The 18,059-nt window shown below is 40.8% G+C and overlaps 1 protein-coding gene across 1 annotated transcript in view; it reads left to right on the forward strand.

Moving 5' to 3' along the window:
- SEC63 (SEC63 homolog, protein translocation regulator) overlaps positions 1-18,059 on the forward strand; it is a 1,535,741-nt gene that overhangs the window by 902,382 nt on the left and 615,300 nt on the right. The window contains exon 20 of the mRNA XM_044065412.1: positions 14,201-14,283. Coding sequence (XP_043921347.1) covers positions 14,201-14,283 — 83 coding nt within the window. The remainder of the gene's footprint in view (positions 1-14,200; positions 14,284-18,059) is intronic.

Below are 18,059 nucleotides of genomic sequence, written 5' to 3' on the forward strand. Positions count from 1 at the left end.
CCTGTCTTTGATTAATCTAAGCTTGAGATGGGTCTAGTGTTCAGAGGTTCCCTATGTTCTGATTAATTCCAGATAAGTCTTTCCATGGCTTTGCATATGAGGCTGATCAGACTTATTGTTGTGTTATTGCCTGGCTCTGTGGAAGGTCCTCCTTTATGCAGGGGAATGACTATAGATGTCCTCCATTCATTTGGTACAAAACCTGTGTGAATGTTGAGATTGAACAATGTTAGGGATGTGACTAAATTGTGCTTCATGCTATTTAAGACGCATCCTGAAATATTGTCAGGATCCATTGTTACAGTATTTTTAGCTTTTGATGGCCCTTTTAGGATTTGGTCTTGTGTGATAGGTGGATGCAAGCCAGATGTTCATCGTGCATACAGCTGCAGTCATAACAGATGGGTTCTCCTGCCGTCAAGCAGGTCCTCGGTCGGCCGAATTCCAAAGTCTAGGTCCGGCGTCGGTTGTCATCGCTTCTTCCCTGACGTCACTGCGACAGGGGTATAAAAGAACCAGCCAACGCCATTTTCTTCAGTCTTTCTTGCCGCGCGGTGCCCGAAGCAGAAGCAGTTCGCAAGTGCCGGTCGGCCAGCTCCTGAAATTACGAAAATTTTGCAACCGAAGTCTTCTTGAAAGCTAAGTACCCCGTTGGGGAAACTTTTCTTGCCTCAGACAGATGTCAGACAAAGTTAATAATTGTATTTCAGGTATGAAGCAAATACCGCATAAGGATTTTCATTCCCTCTGCATTCCTTGCTTAGGCCCAGACCACGACGTCTCGGTCTGTCATTTTTGTGCTACATTCAATAAACCCACCATTAAACGTTGGGCGGAGTTCGCCCAGCATTATTTTGGCAAAAAATTTGACTATATTATGTCGTCGGATACTCCGACTCCAGTTTTGTCAAAAAAACGCAAAGATAAGGACCGACACACGAGGTCCGCGGCCTCTACCGACACCACGCCAAAGCCGACTACAGGTGTTTCGGTTCTCAGCGAGGCGCCTATGCAGCTCCTGACTACCGACGACACTTCATTGGTGGTGTCTTCTGTGCCCGAGGTCGCTGGCTCCTCGGCCCACAACCCGACTACAGATACCGAAGCCACTCTTGGTGATAAATCTCAAAATGTAGACAGGTCTGCCTCCTCTCAAGGTGTCTTCAGACCTTCCTCTTCTTTTTCCATCAAGGCTTTCACTAAGTCTAAAGCAGCCATGCATTCTAAGAGACAAGCTACACAGGGCCTTTCTCCATGCCCCATGCCTAAAAAACAGATGCTCAAAATGGCTGAGGATTTAATTACCCTTATCAGGGGGGTTCTCAACCCCCCCCCCCAGACAAAAGGCCCAGAGTGGAGGAAGAATCCCCCTCCTCTGACCAGGCCTCCATTATATCAGAGCACTCTGATGAACAGGAACATTCTTACTCCCCTTTTGAAGATTCTGATGCAGAGGAGTCCATTCCCTCTGTCTCCCCTCCAGAGGATTACTCATTTGGGGAAACCTTGCATACCTTAAGGGAACACTTCCACTGGGAAGGCCAAGAGTCCTCTGATTCCAAGAAAAGGCTTAGGGATTTTCTCTTGCTACCTCAGCACAGGCCTCTGGCTATACCTCCTGTCTTAGACATACTAGATGATGTGTATTTGGAGGCCTGCCTTAACCTGGATTCTTTACCTCCAGCCCCTGTCAAGCCTGACAGGTACTACCGGGTTCCTGACTCACACCAATTTTTATACCTTGCAATGTGGTTTTGATGCTCTAGAGGCCTCATGTAGAGCTGTTACAGGATCAGTGATACGTAGACATGCTTGGCTCAAGGAACAAACCTTACCAGATCATGTCAAAGCTAAATTGCTAGATGCCCCTCTTCAAAAGGATGTATTATTTGGTGTTAAAGCTGAAGAGGTATTAAAGAAAATGGAGGAAAAAGCTAAATCAATGCAAACAGTGAAGCATTTTCTACAGGTACAACCACCATGTTTCAGTAGAAATTGGCCTTCCAAAAATTGGTCCTTTCCAACCACGGACAGACCCCAAAGAGGTGGATACAGGCGCCCGAGGGGCAGAGGGCAATCTCAAGGATCGTATAGATGCAGACAATGGCAAGCTCCTACACAAAGAGGTGGTGAGGATAGTTCGCAGCCATTCAGAAAGCAAGCCCAATGACTTTCCCCTTTGCATGCCAAGCAAGGCTCAAATGGCAGCACCCTTAGGCGGAAAACTGGCATTATTTTCAAAAAATTGGCATTTTGTTACAAAAGACAAATGGATCCTGGACATTATAAACAGAGGCTACAGATTCCATTTTCACACCCTTCCAAAAATGAGAGGTATGCCAAACCTGCCACACAATCAAAGGGCAGAGGCACAAAAACAGATTTCAGATCTCATGGACATGAAAGCTATTCAAGAGGTACCTACTCACGAACAAGGTCAAGGCTTTTATTCCAGACTATTCCTGGTACCAAGGAAGGGAAAAGATTGGAGACCTATTTTGGACCTGTCCATCCTAAACACATTTTTACTGCACAAAATTCAAGATGCTCACTTTACAGCAGCTTCTTCCCATGCTGGGCAAGGAGTCTTGGCTGGTAACATTGGACCTCAAGGAGACGTACCTGCATGTCCCAGTCAGACAAAATTGCAGAAGATACCTCAGATTTCTTGCAGGTTCAACCCATTATCAATTCTCTGCATTGCCCTTTGGCTTATCTACTGCGCCCAGTGTATTCACAAAATGCCTGGCATCAGTAATTGCCTACTGCAGACTTCAAGGGATACAAATATACCCATATTTGGACGGCTGCCTGATCCAAGCGGACAGCAAGCACATTCTTCTGAAACATCTGGCTTATGTAATAATGTTGTTGAATTCTCTGGGATACACGGTCAACAAAAAGAAATCAAGGCTAATACCCTCTCAGAAAATAATTTTCCTGGGTGCCAACTTGGACACAAACACCCAGATGGCCTACCTCACGCCAGAGAAGCAGGGGCAACTAACTCAGTACTTCAGAACACTAGCAGATTTTACCAGGCTGACTGCAAGGAAAATCCTGCAGGCTCTGGGATTCATGGCATCTTGCATCCTACTAATCCCATGTGCAAAGCTGCATATGAGGAAACTTCAATGGTACCTGAAAAACCTATGGTCTCAACACAGCCACAGTTTGGAAACAATAATACCACTAATTCCATGTCTTCAAAAGGAATTTCTGTGGTGGGCTCAAACATGCCAAACAAACACAGGTCTTCCTTTCTGCAAGCCTCAAGCAAATCAAGTTATCACAACAGACGCCTCGGACTACGCCTAGGGGGCGCACATGACAGAGATCGGTGCATTCAGGGCAAATGGTCCCAAAAAGAAAAGCACCTTCACATCAATCAAAAGGAAATGCTAGCAGTAATAAATGCTATTATAGCTTTCAAAGACCTTCTGCATCCAGGTCAACTATTGATAAGGACAGACAACACGACAGTAATGTGGTACATAAACAAACTGGGAGGAACCCATTCATACCCCCTATGCAGACTGGCCATGTCACTTTGGAACATGGCTCTGGAATTACAAATCGAGCTTCAAGCACAGTACTTGCCAGGCAAGGAAAACACGCTGGCAGACAACCTAAGCAGAAATGTGACAGATCCACACGAATGGAAGTTGCATCCTCAAGTTTTTACAGAAATAATTCAAGCATGGGGAAGGCCAGACATAGATCTCTTTGCCTCCCACAAAAATCACCAATTGACAAAATTCTGCTCAAGGACTTTTCATCCAAAGGCCTGGAGAGTGGACGCTCTCTCTTTCAGTTGGACAACAATGACAGTTTATGCCTTTCCACCTCTTCCTCTGCTGCCCAAAGTTCTATTAAAAACCAGAGCAGACAGACCAAAGATGATTCTCATTGCTCCAGACTGGCCAAGACAACACTGGTACCCATTCCTGAGGAGCCTGACGCATTCCCCACCATGGATCCTACCTCTAATGCCTCTTCTTCTGACTCAGCACAGCTTCAAAACTCTTCACAGTCAGCTGAAAACACTCAATCTGGCCGCATGGAAGATTCCTTAACATCACAACAGACCCTACTCTCCAAGGAGGTGCAGGATGTCATTTTGGAGGCCAGAAGGCCGTCTACTAGAAAAGCCTACGCCTCAAAATGGAAGCGGTTTTGTGCCTGGAATGAGAAAAAGGGCCAGAATCCTGGAAAACTGAATTTACCTCAAATATTACAGTATCTAGCTGAGCTGCTAAGCAGTGGACTTTCATTCTCCTCCATCAAAATCCATGCCTCAGCCATTTCTGCAGAATACAACACTGATCCACCTTTATTCTCTCATCCCCTCTTAAGACAGTTCCTCAGAGGGGCTAAGAATATAAAACCCCCAAGGAAACAACCAATACCTGCTTGGGACCTCAATTTCATACTAGAAAAGCTGACCTTGCCTCCTTTTGAGCCAGCTGCCTCAACAGATTTCCAATATTTGTCATGGAAAACAGCTTTCCTTCTGGCTATTACTTCAGCTCGTAGGGTTTTGGAACTACAAGCCCTCATGGCTGTGCAGCCTTTTTATCATCTTCCATCAGGACAGAGTTTCCTTACGAAACAACCCGTCCGTTATGCCAAAAGTGGTACCCAGGGTAGCTTTGAATCAGGCTATACACTTACCTACCTTTTATCCTAATCCTCAAAACAAAGGGGAGAGATTATTACATTCCTTGGACATCCACAGACAACTGCATTATTATTTGGACAGGGCAAAGCCTTTCAGAAAATCAGAACAGCTCTTTGTATCCTATGCTATAGGAGCTCAAGGGAAGCCTATTTCCAAACAGACAATCTCAAAATGGATAGCCCACTGCATACGCTTTTGTTACTCTTTTCATGGCAAAACTGTACCTGCAGGCATCAGATCTCACTCCACAAGGGCCACATCTACCTCTGCAGCTTTCCTCAGAGGAGTTCCTACCAAAGATATTTTGGAAGCAGCCACTTGGAGTTCTGTGCATACCTTCTCCAAGCACTACCACCTAGCATTATACTCCAAAACTAGAGCAGGCTTTGCCACTGCAGTCTTGCAGGGCATCCTGACTCCTCCTAGTTCCAACTAATGCCTACCACCCGTTTCTTAGCTTTGGGATTCTACCCATCTGTTATGACTGCAGCTGTATGCACGATGAACATAGTACATTTTTGTACCTACCATAAATGTAGATGTTCGAGTGCTAATACAGCTGCAGTCCAGGTTTCCCTCCCTCCTTCTCCTCTTGGGACAGGCCTATTGGCTAACACCTCCTCATACAACCTGATTGGGGTATTCTTTTATGGTGTATTTGCTTGCAACTAATGTATTTTGATTATATGACATTGCTTTATTACACAAATTTATGTATTGCCTTCCTTCTGGGGGCACCTGACATCTGGGGCAAGAAAAACTGAAGAAAATGGCGTCGGCTGGTTCTTTTATACCCCTGTCGCACTGATGTCAGGGAAGAAGCGACGACAACTGACGCCGGACCTAGACTTTGGAATTCGGCCGACCGAGGACCCGCCTGACGGCAGGAGAACCCATCTGTTATGACTGCAGCTGTATTAGCACTCGAACATGTACATTTATGGTAGGTACAAAACTGCACTTTTTGGGTATATCTTTAGGGAAAGATGGAAGGGAGAGTGGGGTAAAATTAGAGCTAAATTTATCATACAGTAGGTTAGCTCTGTCTTCAGCCTCAGTGTAGGTAACATTATTCAAAAACAGCTCAGCACACTGCTGTGTTGTGCTTTTGAGATTGTGAACATGAGTAAAAAAAAATGCTTTTTGATTGTTAGCGCCTCTAACTTGGCTTTGGTGGATTTTATTAACTCCTGACTTATGTCGGTGACAAGGGCTCTAACATTCTGGGAATTACTCTTCTTACTTTTGGTCAAAATGATTTTCCTTTTATTATAAAGCTTGATGTTATGGTTCCACCCTTCTTGATATTATGATTCCACCATGTGCGTTTGTTGCTGGTGTTTGCCCTGCACTTGTTCCTGTGGGGTACAACTGCATCTGTGCAGCTGTTTACATGCTGGTATAGTGTGGTGGTATACATTTCTGCGTATTCAGTGGAGTTTACTGGGTTTGGTGGGTATTTCAAGTTTGCCAGTGTATCACTTAAGAGTAGGTAGCTTGCCTTAAAGAAATTTCTAATGGTGCCTTTGGTGGAAGGGATCTATGATTTTCATTTTATTTTGAAGGAAACTGCTTTATGGTCGGACCTAACAAGTGATAAAGATATGCACTGACTGGTACAATATATTCCTGTATTAGTAAGGACAAGAGCCAAGATGTTATTCCACATAGTAGTACTTTGCCTAATTGTTCCAGGGCATTTGTATTGGCAATGTCCAGAAATCTTTCTGCTTGTACAGCAGTAGTGGTGTAGGTATTCCAGTCTATAGTGGGAACATTTAGATCACCTAGGAAGATGGTATTGAGTTTAATACTGAGTGATTCTAGTTCCTGTAGATAAATGCTATGGCTTTCTTTTGTCATAGAGGGAGTTCTGTAGGTAGTTACTGTATGGTATGGGACCTTTCTGATGGTTATTTGGACATGAATTAGCTGTAGTGCATCATGCTGGATTACCAGCCTTGATGCGAATCTCTTTTGAACGTAAACTGTTACACCTCCACCTTTTTCCCCTCCTGAGCAGTAGCTGATTTAAGTGCGTGGAAGGCATTGTAGCCCTGCACAGCCAGAGTGCTGTCCACTATTTTAAACCATGTCTCAGTCACCACAAAGATATCAAGGTCTTCCAGGGTGAAAAGGGCTTGTAGGGAATGGAGTTTCTTGTTCACTTTGATCAGAAACAGCTTCATATTTTCCTTTTCTTGTTTTGTTGGTAGATTGATCAGGTTGGCATTGCCTAAAGGAGGCACTATAGGGGTGGATGTTGTCTTTGCCGGTAATTGAAACCCTAGAGGGACAAATGCAGGCCATCCCTGGCAAAGCAGAGTGGTCTGTCACTCGTATCCTCCCAGGCTGACAAATATTGGACCCCCTTTGAATGATCCTCCCCCAGAAAAGCTAATTATTGATGTCAATTATTTTTGTTTATATCATGTCCTCATCCTTGGAGAAGGTAGAATGCTGTTTAATGCTAGGCTTGTACCTGCCTTGGACATGCAGTCTGAGAGATTCATCATATGTCTCTTAATATAGTCCAGGAAGGTACAACTCAAGTCATTGACACTGGCATGAACTATGAGAGTGTCATACTGGTACTACTTCTTCAAGGACTTGAATGCATGCATGATCTGATGGATCCTGACACCAGAAAGCAACTAACCATCATGCTTTCTTTGCTCAGCCTGATAAGGGGCACATCTGTATGTCTTAAAATGAAGTCACATTTAACAATAATGTTTTGGTTGAGTCAATGCTTAGCTTACAGGCTCTCACCATCTGTGACTGTGGGAATCTTTGCACTTTGAGAGGAATGCGCTTTGCGCCTGTGTTGTGTTTTGGCGGTCTTTGAGGTTTATGCAAGTTAATCTTTAGAACTTCAGAATATGATGGATTATATATATTGTGATGACATGGAGATGTGTATTGTACTACTGACGATTTTGAGTTTACTGTGTGTAAGATTTTGGCCTCCAAGATATTATATATGTGCATCTCCCAAACATTGTGTTATGCTGTTTGAGTAATAGATGATTGTCGGACAGCATGAGAACATTCTTACACGGTCTCAGGATAGCCATCTGAATCAGGCTCCTTAGAGGAGCAGTTGTGGGGAAAGTGGTCTGTAATACCAACAGGAGTGACACTGAGGAAGAGGTAACTAACTGCTTGGAGTTCGATTTTAGAATAGTATGTGGGTGGACTTTCTGGATAAATGCTTAATGGAGGCTGTAACGTTATTAAAATGTCTGTTGCTTACAGGGTATCCTGATAAAGTTGAGCAGTGAAGTGCTCAGCTAATTCCAGGGAAGATGAGCAGTTGTAAAAAGCTGCCATGTGTCTTGTTTCTAGAAAAGAAAACATTTCTTGGATTACCTTTGCTGTCAAGGACAGTCTTAACAGTGGATTGTTTTCTGAAGATGTTGGGGATGGTATGCACTTCAACTTCTTGGGAGAATACTCTATGGATTTGACATTTGGCCTTTTGATCAAGGCACTTTCCATGCAATGTTTCACATTCCAGGGGAATCATCTCATCACAGACTTAAATTGTAGCTCTGGTTGTCTTCTACAACTTTTCTTTTATATTTGTATTCAGATGATTTGAAAGTTCTGAATATTGGCAACCCGAAAATCAAATGGCCTACCACTAGTGAAGTATGCTGTTTTTTGAATTCTTACTGTCATCAGGTCATGTGAGGCAGACTGTGTGTTCTCCATAGAATGTAGGTTAGCTGTTTTCTGTACTTCCATCTTTATGAGCAGTCAGTAATTCAGGAGTAGAGTTTGTCAGCAAGACCAAAAATGTACCTTGTACACCACTGAGGCCTCATCCAGGTTGTAAATGTCCCAGCTTGCTGTCTTGATTCTGTCTTCATCCCAGGGCATGGGTCTTCCCATACCTCCTTGTATTCTCTTAGCTGAGACTGGAAAGGCTGTTGGGACCAGCAGAAGACTGTACTTACATGTACATGTACAACTTCCTGTGTAGCTCCTTGTATTCTCCTGATTAAGATTTAAAAGGCTGTGGAGACTAACTGGTAACTGTCTAATTAGTGTACATGTGCAGTAGTGTAGTAACGGTTCTCCAAGAGTGAAGTTCTCTCCTTTCCGACACAGATGATGCAGTTGCCTTTTGACTTGCCATAGGCACCTGTATGCTATTAACCTTAGTTATTTCATGGTCAGGGTGCATGTTTTTGTCATTTCAGCACATCATGATCTCATGGTGGGCAGAACTGTGGCTCAACACAGGCTAATCAGGCAGTGCCTGAAGGGTGGTGGGGTTTCCTGCATGCATTCTCTGGGGAACTTTTCCCTTCTTTTTCTTGAGCATTATTGTGGACAGACTTGTCCCTTCAGCAGGCACGAAGCTATTGTGTTGGAAGATGTTGACCTTTTTATTGCTCATTGTCACAGTAGAATTCCTGACCAGTGAGCATTAACTGCAGGCTGACATCCTGCAGTCTTAACTTAAGAGCATTGCAAATACCCCAGCACTTGATGTCGCCTCCACTACATCATTAAGGACATACATTTGCATTTCAGATAGCAGAGGCATTCTCTGCCAGTACTGTTTTTCATTATCTTTTTAACCACAAGCCTATATTTTCCGAATATTTGCAGTTATATGGTGCAGTCTTGGCCACATAGTTACTCTGAAGTAGAATATATGTTACCAACTAGGGAAACCTTTTTGTCCCGAGCTCCTGTTCCAATTATCATTGATATTTGTACTTTTGCTGGTGACGTTTTTCAGGGAAATTGATAATTTTCCCAAGAAGTGTTTTGCAGCCTGAAGAGCCTTTGCATTTCTGGGCACCAGATTCTGTAAAGATTTGCTTTCAGAAGTAAATTTAGAAGAGTCCTGTTTCATGGCTAACTGCCATATCTGTGCAAGTTTTACTAAAAAAAAAAAAAAAAAAAAAAAAAAAGTAGAGAAGACCCCATTTGACATGGTTAGCTTAAAAAATGCTGGAGAACATTATATAGGTCATTGGACGGCCTTACACTCTCTCTGGGGGGATTTAACCCTAAAATGGTGCAGAGAAAAGGGTACCACCACAATGAAGTTGAGGAAGCAAAGACCCCCTGTAGAAGGGAGCAGAAAATGTGGAGGGCATGGCAGGCTGAAGGATGCCGATTCTGGTGAGGAGGCTTCCCAGCTTGAGATGTTGGCGTATACCACATCTGCCAGTCTCTATCCAACCCCTTCAAATGCAGACATACTGTCAATATCTAGCACATCCTTCCAGGCCAAGCATCAGGGATCTCTGCACTAGAAACAGAAATATTTTGTTTGAACATTGAGCCTGTAGCTGGAAATGGTGGAACTTGACAGGCAGGACAGAAGCAATTATTCCAGCACTCATTCTGCGTATGCCATGAACCGCATTAGTTTCTATAACCACTCTATCTCAAGTGAGCCTACCTAAGCAGCATTTCAGGAAGTTAAATGAAGAGATATTTGTGGTGAGGCTTCCAACAAGACCCAACTCCCAACTTCAGTATTTGTCTCCCACCCAGTGAGTGGAAGGTGGGCCCTTTTCTTAAGGGAGTCAAATTCTTCTTCAGAAGATGACAACTTCTATGCCTAACAATTTTTATCCTACTGGATTATCATTCAGACAGTAAATAAACTATTAGTAATGCTCTGTTTGAGAAGTCAGTTTTTTTAAAATAAGGTTTTGGTGTAATGAGAGAGCATTTTAAAAGGAATCCTGTGAAATGTTTGCATAGAAATAATAATTGTACCTGTTAGATCTGAAGGAGCCAAAGCTCACAATGGCAGTTGTTCTTCATTTTTGAGGAATTCATGGACACTTCTTTAGAACTGGATTCCCAACCTCTTGCACTTCAAAAGCTCCTCTGATTTCATAGATATAAGTAAGCCTGTCAGTACTTTTATACAGGCTTGGTGGTAGACCCCTAAATCATCATCTTGAATGCTTTCCAATAAGTGAAATTATTGCCAAGTCTCCCAGTACTTCCCTAATGACAGGAAAAGTCGCATCTTAGACATATCGTAGAATAATTTATATACATACACCTCAACTATCCCTACTTTACGCTCAAAATTTTTCTCTGCCCTTCCTAACCTCTCATAAAACTGGTGATTTTGGAAGTAAAGTTGGTGAATTGCACTTAAAAATAATGAAACAAGGTTATAGACTTGAAAAAATACATGTTAATTCACATTATTATTTTTTCAGCTTCTCGAGTTAGTAGTAGTAATATTAAAAAGTATCCTACCTTATTTCTGGATTTGCTCCTGATTCTAAAGGTAGGAAGTTGAAAGCTGTATGTATATTTGTTGCCACACATGCCTTTTAAGGCCATTATGTGCCATATACATATGGCATAGTATCAAGCTGAAATCCCTAAATTTGTAAAGGATCTGGCATTGGGTAAAATGACGTCCAGGTTGAGGGCAGAAGGGTCAGTAATAATTAAGACGTGGTTAAGAATACAAAACCTGCTATAAGATTCACAGAGCAGGTGCTCAGTACTTCTCTCAAAGTTTTTTGTTTTGTTTAGGACTCTGACCTGAGAGATCTTTAAAAAAAAAAAAAATAGTGGCAGTGTAAACACAGTAAAGCAGCTCTTCCACATACAGGTACCAGGTTATAATTTAAATCCCTCTCAAATAACTGCCCATTCTACAGGTAATGAACAGGAAAACATCAGGCCAGAGTCAAAGTGGTCTTTGAAAAACATATATGGCAGTATAAAAAGAATAAATCTCCGAGGCCTTCTGGGCAAAGTTTACTCAGCCCTACATACCAAATTTGACTCATCCAGAAACGGACCCCTCAGACCTCTTCTTTCATAGCTTGAAGGCCATCTAAACCTCTGACAGCAGTAAACTATCACTTCTGTCAGATGTCTCTTTGGTATCTCCCTTTCAGGGTACAGAAGTGTTCCAGACCTTCCCTGCCATTATGAGGGTTCCCCCATTTCTAGAGTACCATTTGGAGTTGATCATTCCTCTCCTCAACCGGCTGTGGCTGCAGAGAGTAATTGAAGAGGTCACCCTGTTACTTAGAATCTGAACTTTTAATTTAAGAAAGTGATCAAAGATCCCTTTGAGCCAGTAGCCATTGTCCTGTTGAAGTATCTGTCACAGAGAACTGCTTTGTTGCTGGTCATCACTTCAGGTAAAATAATTTGAGAAATGCATGTGCTAACGTGCCAAGTAACTGTTCAGTTTTCCTTATCTGTAATGAGCCTTACAACTAATCCTTCTTTCTTGCTAAAGATAGCGTTGGAATTTTCTCTTAGTCAGACCTTTAACTACTGGTCATCTTTCCCTGGCCACACAATAAGGAAGTAGGCACATAGGCAGTTAAGGTGTTCTACCTGGACAGGACATTAAAATTCCAGTAGATGGACTAGCTTTCTGTGACTTTCATTCAAGGGGAAATGGGGTATACCAGTGACCAAACCTCTAAGTGATTAGGTGACTGCATCACTTTTCTGCTGTGAAAGGCATGGAGGGAACGTTATATGGATAGATAAAGGTCCACTCCACCACAGTGGCTTTCATGACAGCAGCCTTCTGTACACAGCTCAACAAAAAGCATGTGTGAGGTAGTCGCATCATCTTCTGTTTACACTTTTTTTAAGGTCTAGAAGTGTGGGTATTCACTCAAGTGGAAGAGCAGGATTTGGAAAAACAGTCCTACTGTGTCTCACTGTCTAATGAGGCATCTTCATAGGAACTGCTGCTGTGCCCGAGTACTGCTTTGGGAATCTTCTCACTTGTCAGGAATTTTACTGAAACAGTGATTTTTGTGAAGAATACATTACAGTTGTGTGAGAAAACTCACTGTATCAGGATATGTTCAAGTATGATCAGTGTTAAAGTACTACTAATTGGAGTCCTGCAAAGGTCATTCTTTGTATAAGGGCTGACGTGGGTAGAAATTCTATAGTGCAGTTCTGTCCAAGCATGTGGGTTGTTCTACTCAGTCAATGGAAAACAAGAGGGACTTGCAGCTAGGACTAGCCTTATTTGACTGGGAGAATGTTTTTCATATCCTTAGTCTTAGCATATACAGTCAGAGAACTACAAATTAGTTAGGGCTGCTCACTTCACTGGAACTTTCCTTTTGTTTCACTGGCAAAAAGAACAGGTACAGATGTAGGCTTTTGCATTAATGAGGAATCTACCCACACTGGGGTATCCACAGAAGTGTGCAAGTCTGTCCAGATGAGCATTTGTCTGCTGTTCATGGGTTAGGCTTTTGTTGCCACAGGGATCCTATTTGAACATCATCTGTTATGATGAGTTTTTCTTGTAGCAACCACATCTGCTAGACAGATATTTGGGATGCAGGCTTTTATTTGTGGGCAGTAATCTTTGAGTTTCTTAAGTATTGTATATACCGTGAATACTAACCTGTGTTTTTCTCTGAAGATGTTTAATGAGTTTTTGCTGCAGTAGTCATTGACTTTTATTTCTGTAGAGTAGAATCCATGGGGAGAGATCTCCATCTTTGAATGTGTGCCACCAACTATGATTTCATCTGAGGCTAGTACCTAAAGAATCTGTTGTTTCATTGCTCCAGGTTAAGAGAAAGCTGACAGTTGTCAAACAGGTCATGTTCGAGTAGACTGCCAACAGGACTGTATTTTTCTTTTCTACAATGCAGATAAAGTGGCTTTTGACTGTCGCAGTCAAGGGTCGTGCTGCCCAGGGTGGTATAGCTGTTCTGCTTGTTTAAGGTTTGTCCATTGTTGTCACCTGCACCATGACCACCTGGTCCTCACTGCATGCAGTGCTGCAAGCACTATAGCTTGTATCTCCACTCCAGCTGTAGATCTTCCTGTGATAATCTGCAGACTGGGTTTTGCCATCTGATCCTTTTAATTTGATATTTGGACTGCCTAGCTCCTGCCCATCTGTTATAAGGGTTGAGCATACTGCTTGTGATTTTTCACTGTCTATCTACAATAGAGGTGCCCTTTGAAGTAAAGTGTTTCAGCTGCATAAATGCTTATCATTATCAGTTATGAGGGCCCTTGATAGTGCATAAATTTTTGCCCACCCTGCCTCTCCACCTTTACCAGAAGGTTCCTGAAGGTTTTACAAGAGGCACTTCCTCTATAAGCGTTATAGGCATATCATTTTATATCTTTGGGTACCTTCTTTTTTTTCTTGGAGATGTCTTTTTGGCCATATTTCATGAGGTCAAAAATGGGGAGCATGCAAGACACAAGTACTGTGCATCAAGGAACAAGACATGAAAGGACTGTCAGGAAGGAGATCCCATTGCAGAGTGTCTTTCAAAGATGGACTGGTTTAGTTGAGTATGAATATCTGTTATTTTAAAGTAATGTTATTTTGATGTGTGGAAGATGCTTTAAATTATTTTGTCAGTGTCTTGCTGCATTTCTTGAATTGCCTATTGTTACAGCTCTGAAAATTAATGGATTAGCAAACTGAAGCAAATCTGCATCATCTACAGAGTGTCATTGTTAGCATTAAGTAACCACACATTTCTTTCTTAAATTTTACAGTTTTAGATGATGAAGACAGCAATAAAATCACAGTAGGATCCTTGGTCACAGTGCTGGTCACAGTAATGAGACAATCAATGTCAGTAAGTATTTAATCTTCTTCCCATAGACTCTGGTTTTCAGCATAGCACATTTTAACATCCCATTGGCAGTAATCAAACCATGCACTTTACATACCTTACCCACAGGAAGGAGCATACAGCTGTAAAGTAACAAGCAGCCAGACAGAAATTCTACATTTCAGGATTGGAATCAATTTATTCCAATGAATCACTATATTGCAAAGGCTACTTCTCTTGCTCATGTGCCGGAATTTCACTTGAAGTATGAGTAGCTTACACTAGAAACCAGGCATTGGTATTGATGGACTGACTGGGGTGGGAAGGATATTTTCCAGAGGTGATGGGTCCTTCTGTTATGGCACACTTCAAATTGATTAAATAACTAGACAGTATCTGGCAAAGGACTCTGGCACAACAGGGTAATGGGATCACTGGGAAAGAGAGTGGACTGTCACATACATCACACCGATTATAGGTTCTTCATAGTTACTCAGCTTATAGCTTAGGAGTCCGTAGAGAAACAGGTGCAAGTTATTAAACCTATTACATGTATACACATATACTCTGTAGTATGTCTAATGTCACCTAGCAAACTTCTGCTTCTTAGTCCTTTGTATGTTACCTCTTGCATCGCTTTGCAAATCGTGTGTCATCGGCTATTTTTGCAGTGCAGTTCCTTTGGTGAAAGAGGGGTGTGTCCAGTAATGGGCATGTTAGGACTGTTGGTGAGTATGTGGTTTAGAAGACAGAGTGTAGCAGGTCTTTCCAGGAATAAAGGTGGGCACAGCAGTATTATGTACAATAAGGGTGAATGGTAGGAATACTGAATACTTAACACAAAAGATCCCTTTGCTGTCCGTAGACTTGGGGTGGGTGGGGTGGATATGTGTGTGTGTGGCTACAAACAGTCTTCATGTACAAAGATTCATAACATGTACGTGTGTGCATTTTGAATTGTATGTATGCATGTGGAGTGTGTATGTATGTGTACATATATACAGTGGATATAAAAAGTCTACACACCCCTGTTAAAATGCCAGGTTTTTGTGATATAAAAAAGAGACCACAATAAATGATTTCAAAACTTTTATCACCTTTAATGTGACCTATGACCTGTACAATTCAGTTGAAAAACAAACGAATGTGTTGGGGGGGGGGGGGGTGATATTAAAAAAAAAAAAAAAAACTTACAATAAGCTGGTTGCATATGTGTGCACACCCTTAAACTAATACTTTGTAGAAGCACCTTTTAATATATATATAAATATAATATATATATATATGTGTGTGTGTGTGTATATATTCTATATACATATATATATATATATATATATATATATATACATATACATACATATATATATATATATATAAAATATAAAGATATATATAGATATGAATATATATATATATAAATATATATAGATATGAATATATATATATAGATATGAATATATATATAGATATGAATATATATATATATATATATATATATATATATATATATATATATGCATATATATATATATATATATATATATATATATATATATATATATATATATATGCATATACATATACACACACACGTTTGTGTGTATTCTAGGAGCCAGTAATTTAGTCAACTGTCGTTAAAGTCGACATTTGCCTAGTTAACACAGTTTGGTGACTAAATAGATGGTCAACAGGTGTGCAAAATTGCTACATTATCCAAGTTGGGGAATTGGCCCTTTCCCCAGTATTTTACGATCAGAGTTGGAATATAAAGTTAGCAGGGGGTATGGCGGTTCAGGAGGGCTTGCCCCCCTGGAAAAAGTGTTTTCAGCTTCTCATTTTTTGCTTATGCTTGTTTTTCTCAAGATTTTTCCTCGGCACATGCTTAGGGAAGGCATGACATTTTTTTGGTCAACTGTAGTGATGTCGACTTTTGGGTATCTATACACACACATATGCATTTTATGTGCCGATAATGAGTCTGTGGATAGTTGTCCTTTCTGTCTTCAGTCAGATGACTAATCAGTGACTGAGAGGTGTATTTATCACTATAGGTATTCTGCCAGTCCATAGCATTGTAGGTCAGTTGTTTTGACCTTGACAAGCATTGTGTATTTTGCTGATCATTCTCATCGCATACATATTGAAGTATGAAAGTTGAACCGAGTTTCCAGGAAATAGTTAGATTTTTATCTCCTCCCTGTATCATCAGATTTGTTTTTCAGACAGTTGATGTATAAACTTTTGTCACCTGTAATAATACAAGCACGTCATTTATTTTCCCCATCACTTTTCTTAGATTGTCCGACTTGTGCATCCATATGTTATTGAAAAAGATATAGCTTGGAAAAGTTTGCGTATTCATCTGCAAAGATATTTCTCTGCATATGAAAAAGTTTGACTAGATCCTTCATGGCCATTTTGCCAAGAGAGATTTATTGCCATATTTCTTGAGTGTTTGCTGTACTGTTATTGATCCAAGCAGGGTGAAGCACTCTACGATTTTGGTTTCTTTTCAGAGTTTCGTCTCAAGTAAATATGAATTTTTAACGGTTTGTTTCTGAGGTCTTTATCTTCCAGTTAAGGTACAAACCTATTTTCAGTCTATGATTAATCTTTTTTTTTAATAAACTTTTTACAATATTTACAAAGGTACAAAGATACAAATATAGTCAAACACAGGTAACTAATCTAAATTCTAGGTTATAAAATAACTAATTAGCTGACATTAAATATATTTATCTAAAAACAATTTCAGTTTTGTCCAATATTTAAAATGAATTTTTTTCCCATTAAATCTTATAGAAATCTCATTCATTTCTTTCTGACTACAGCGATGGTTAAGAAATCACTGAAATAAGGAGAAGATTTTTTTTTTACTTCATAGTTATCACCTTCCTAGCTATGGCCAATAAAGTCCAAACTAATGGATGCTATGAAGTGCTAATTATGGATGTCTGTGAAGTGCTAATACAATCTAGTATAGTTGTATTGGTTAACAATAATTAATGACTAATAACCGTTATCAGACGACTGCGGTGGTGGTGCTGCGGTAGCGTTGTCGCCTCACAGTTAGACGTTGCCCATTCGATTCTCAGTTAGAGCCTCTTCTGTGTGGCGACATGCGTGAATGGGCATTCCTTCACTGAAGGTTGTGCGTTAGACCCGGCAAGCCAGTACGTAAAAATCTACTGCCAATCATTAGCGGACCGGTGTTCCGCTGTGGCAACCCCTAACCGGGAAAAGCCAAAAGACACAAACAAACACAGTTATCAGACCACAATGCTCTGCGATGTAATACCATTCCAATGTGTAATATTCTTTTCACATTTAAAAAATGTGGTAACAGTCTGCTTTAAGGTTTTGTTCCATCTCCAAAAGTAGTTTCATTAGTTTTATATATTTTATTAATCTTGCATGGAGTAAGATGAATTCTAAAAATGTATTTCCACATAAAAACTTTCAAATATCTTGACAAGTGAATATTTCAAATAGTCTTCACTTTCAGCCAGTAGTACAATATAATCAGCATGAGAAAAGGCTATTAATGATTTTTCCTCCAATTTTTATAACTCTGATTTCGTTATAGATTATGTATAGAACAGGCATGGGGAAAAGTATGCAGCCTTGTTGTACACCTTTACCAGTTGTAAACCATTCAGTTTCTCATTTTATTTGCACTGTTTGTTGATTAAAAGGTTGAGTGTTGTGGTGGTACCCATGCTTCTCAGTGTAGCCCAGATTCTTTCATGATTTAAACAGTTAAAGACCTTGCTGTAATCAAAAAAAAGCATGGCACAATC

This window comes from Protopterus annectens, chromosome 1.part0, assembly GCF_019279795.1.
Source record: "Protopterus annectens isolate FY-2018-M chromosome 1.part0, PAN1.0, whole genome shotgun sequence".
NCBI classification, from domain to species: Eukaryota; Metazoa; Chordata; order Ceratodontiformes; family Protopteridae; genus Protopterus; species Protopterus annectens.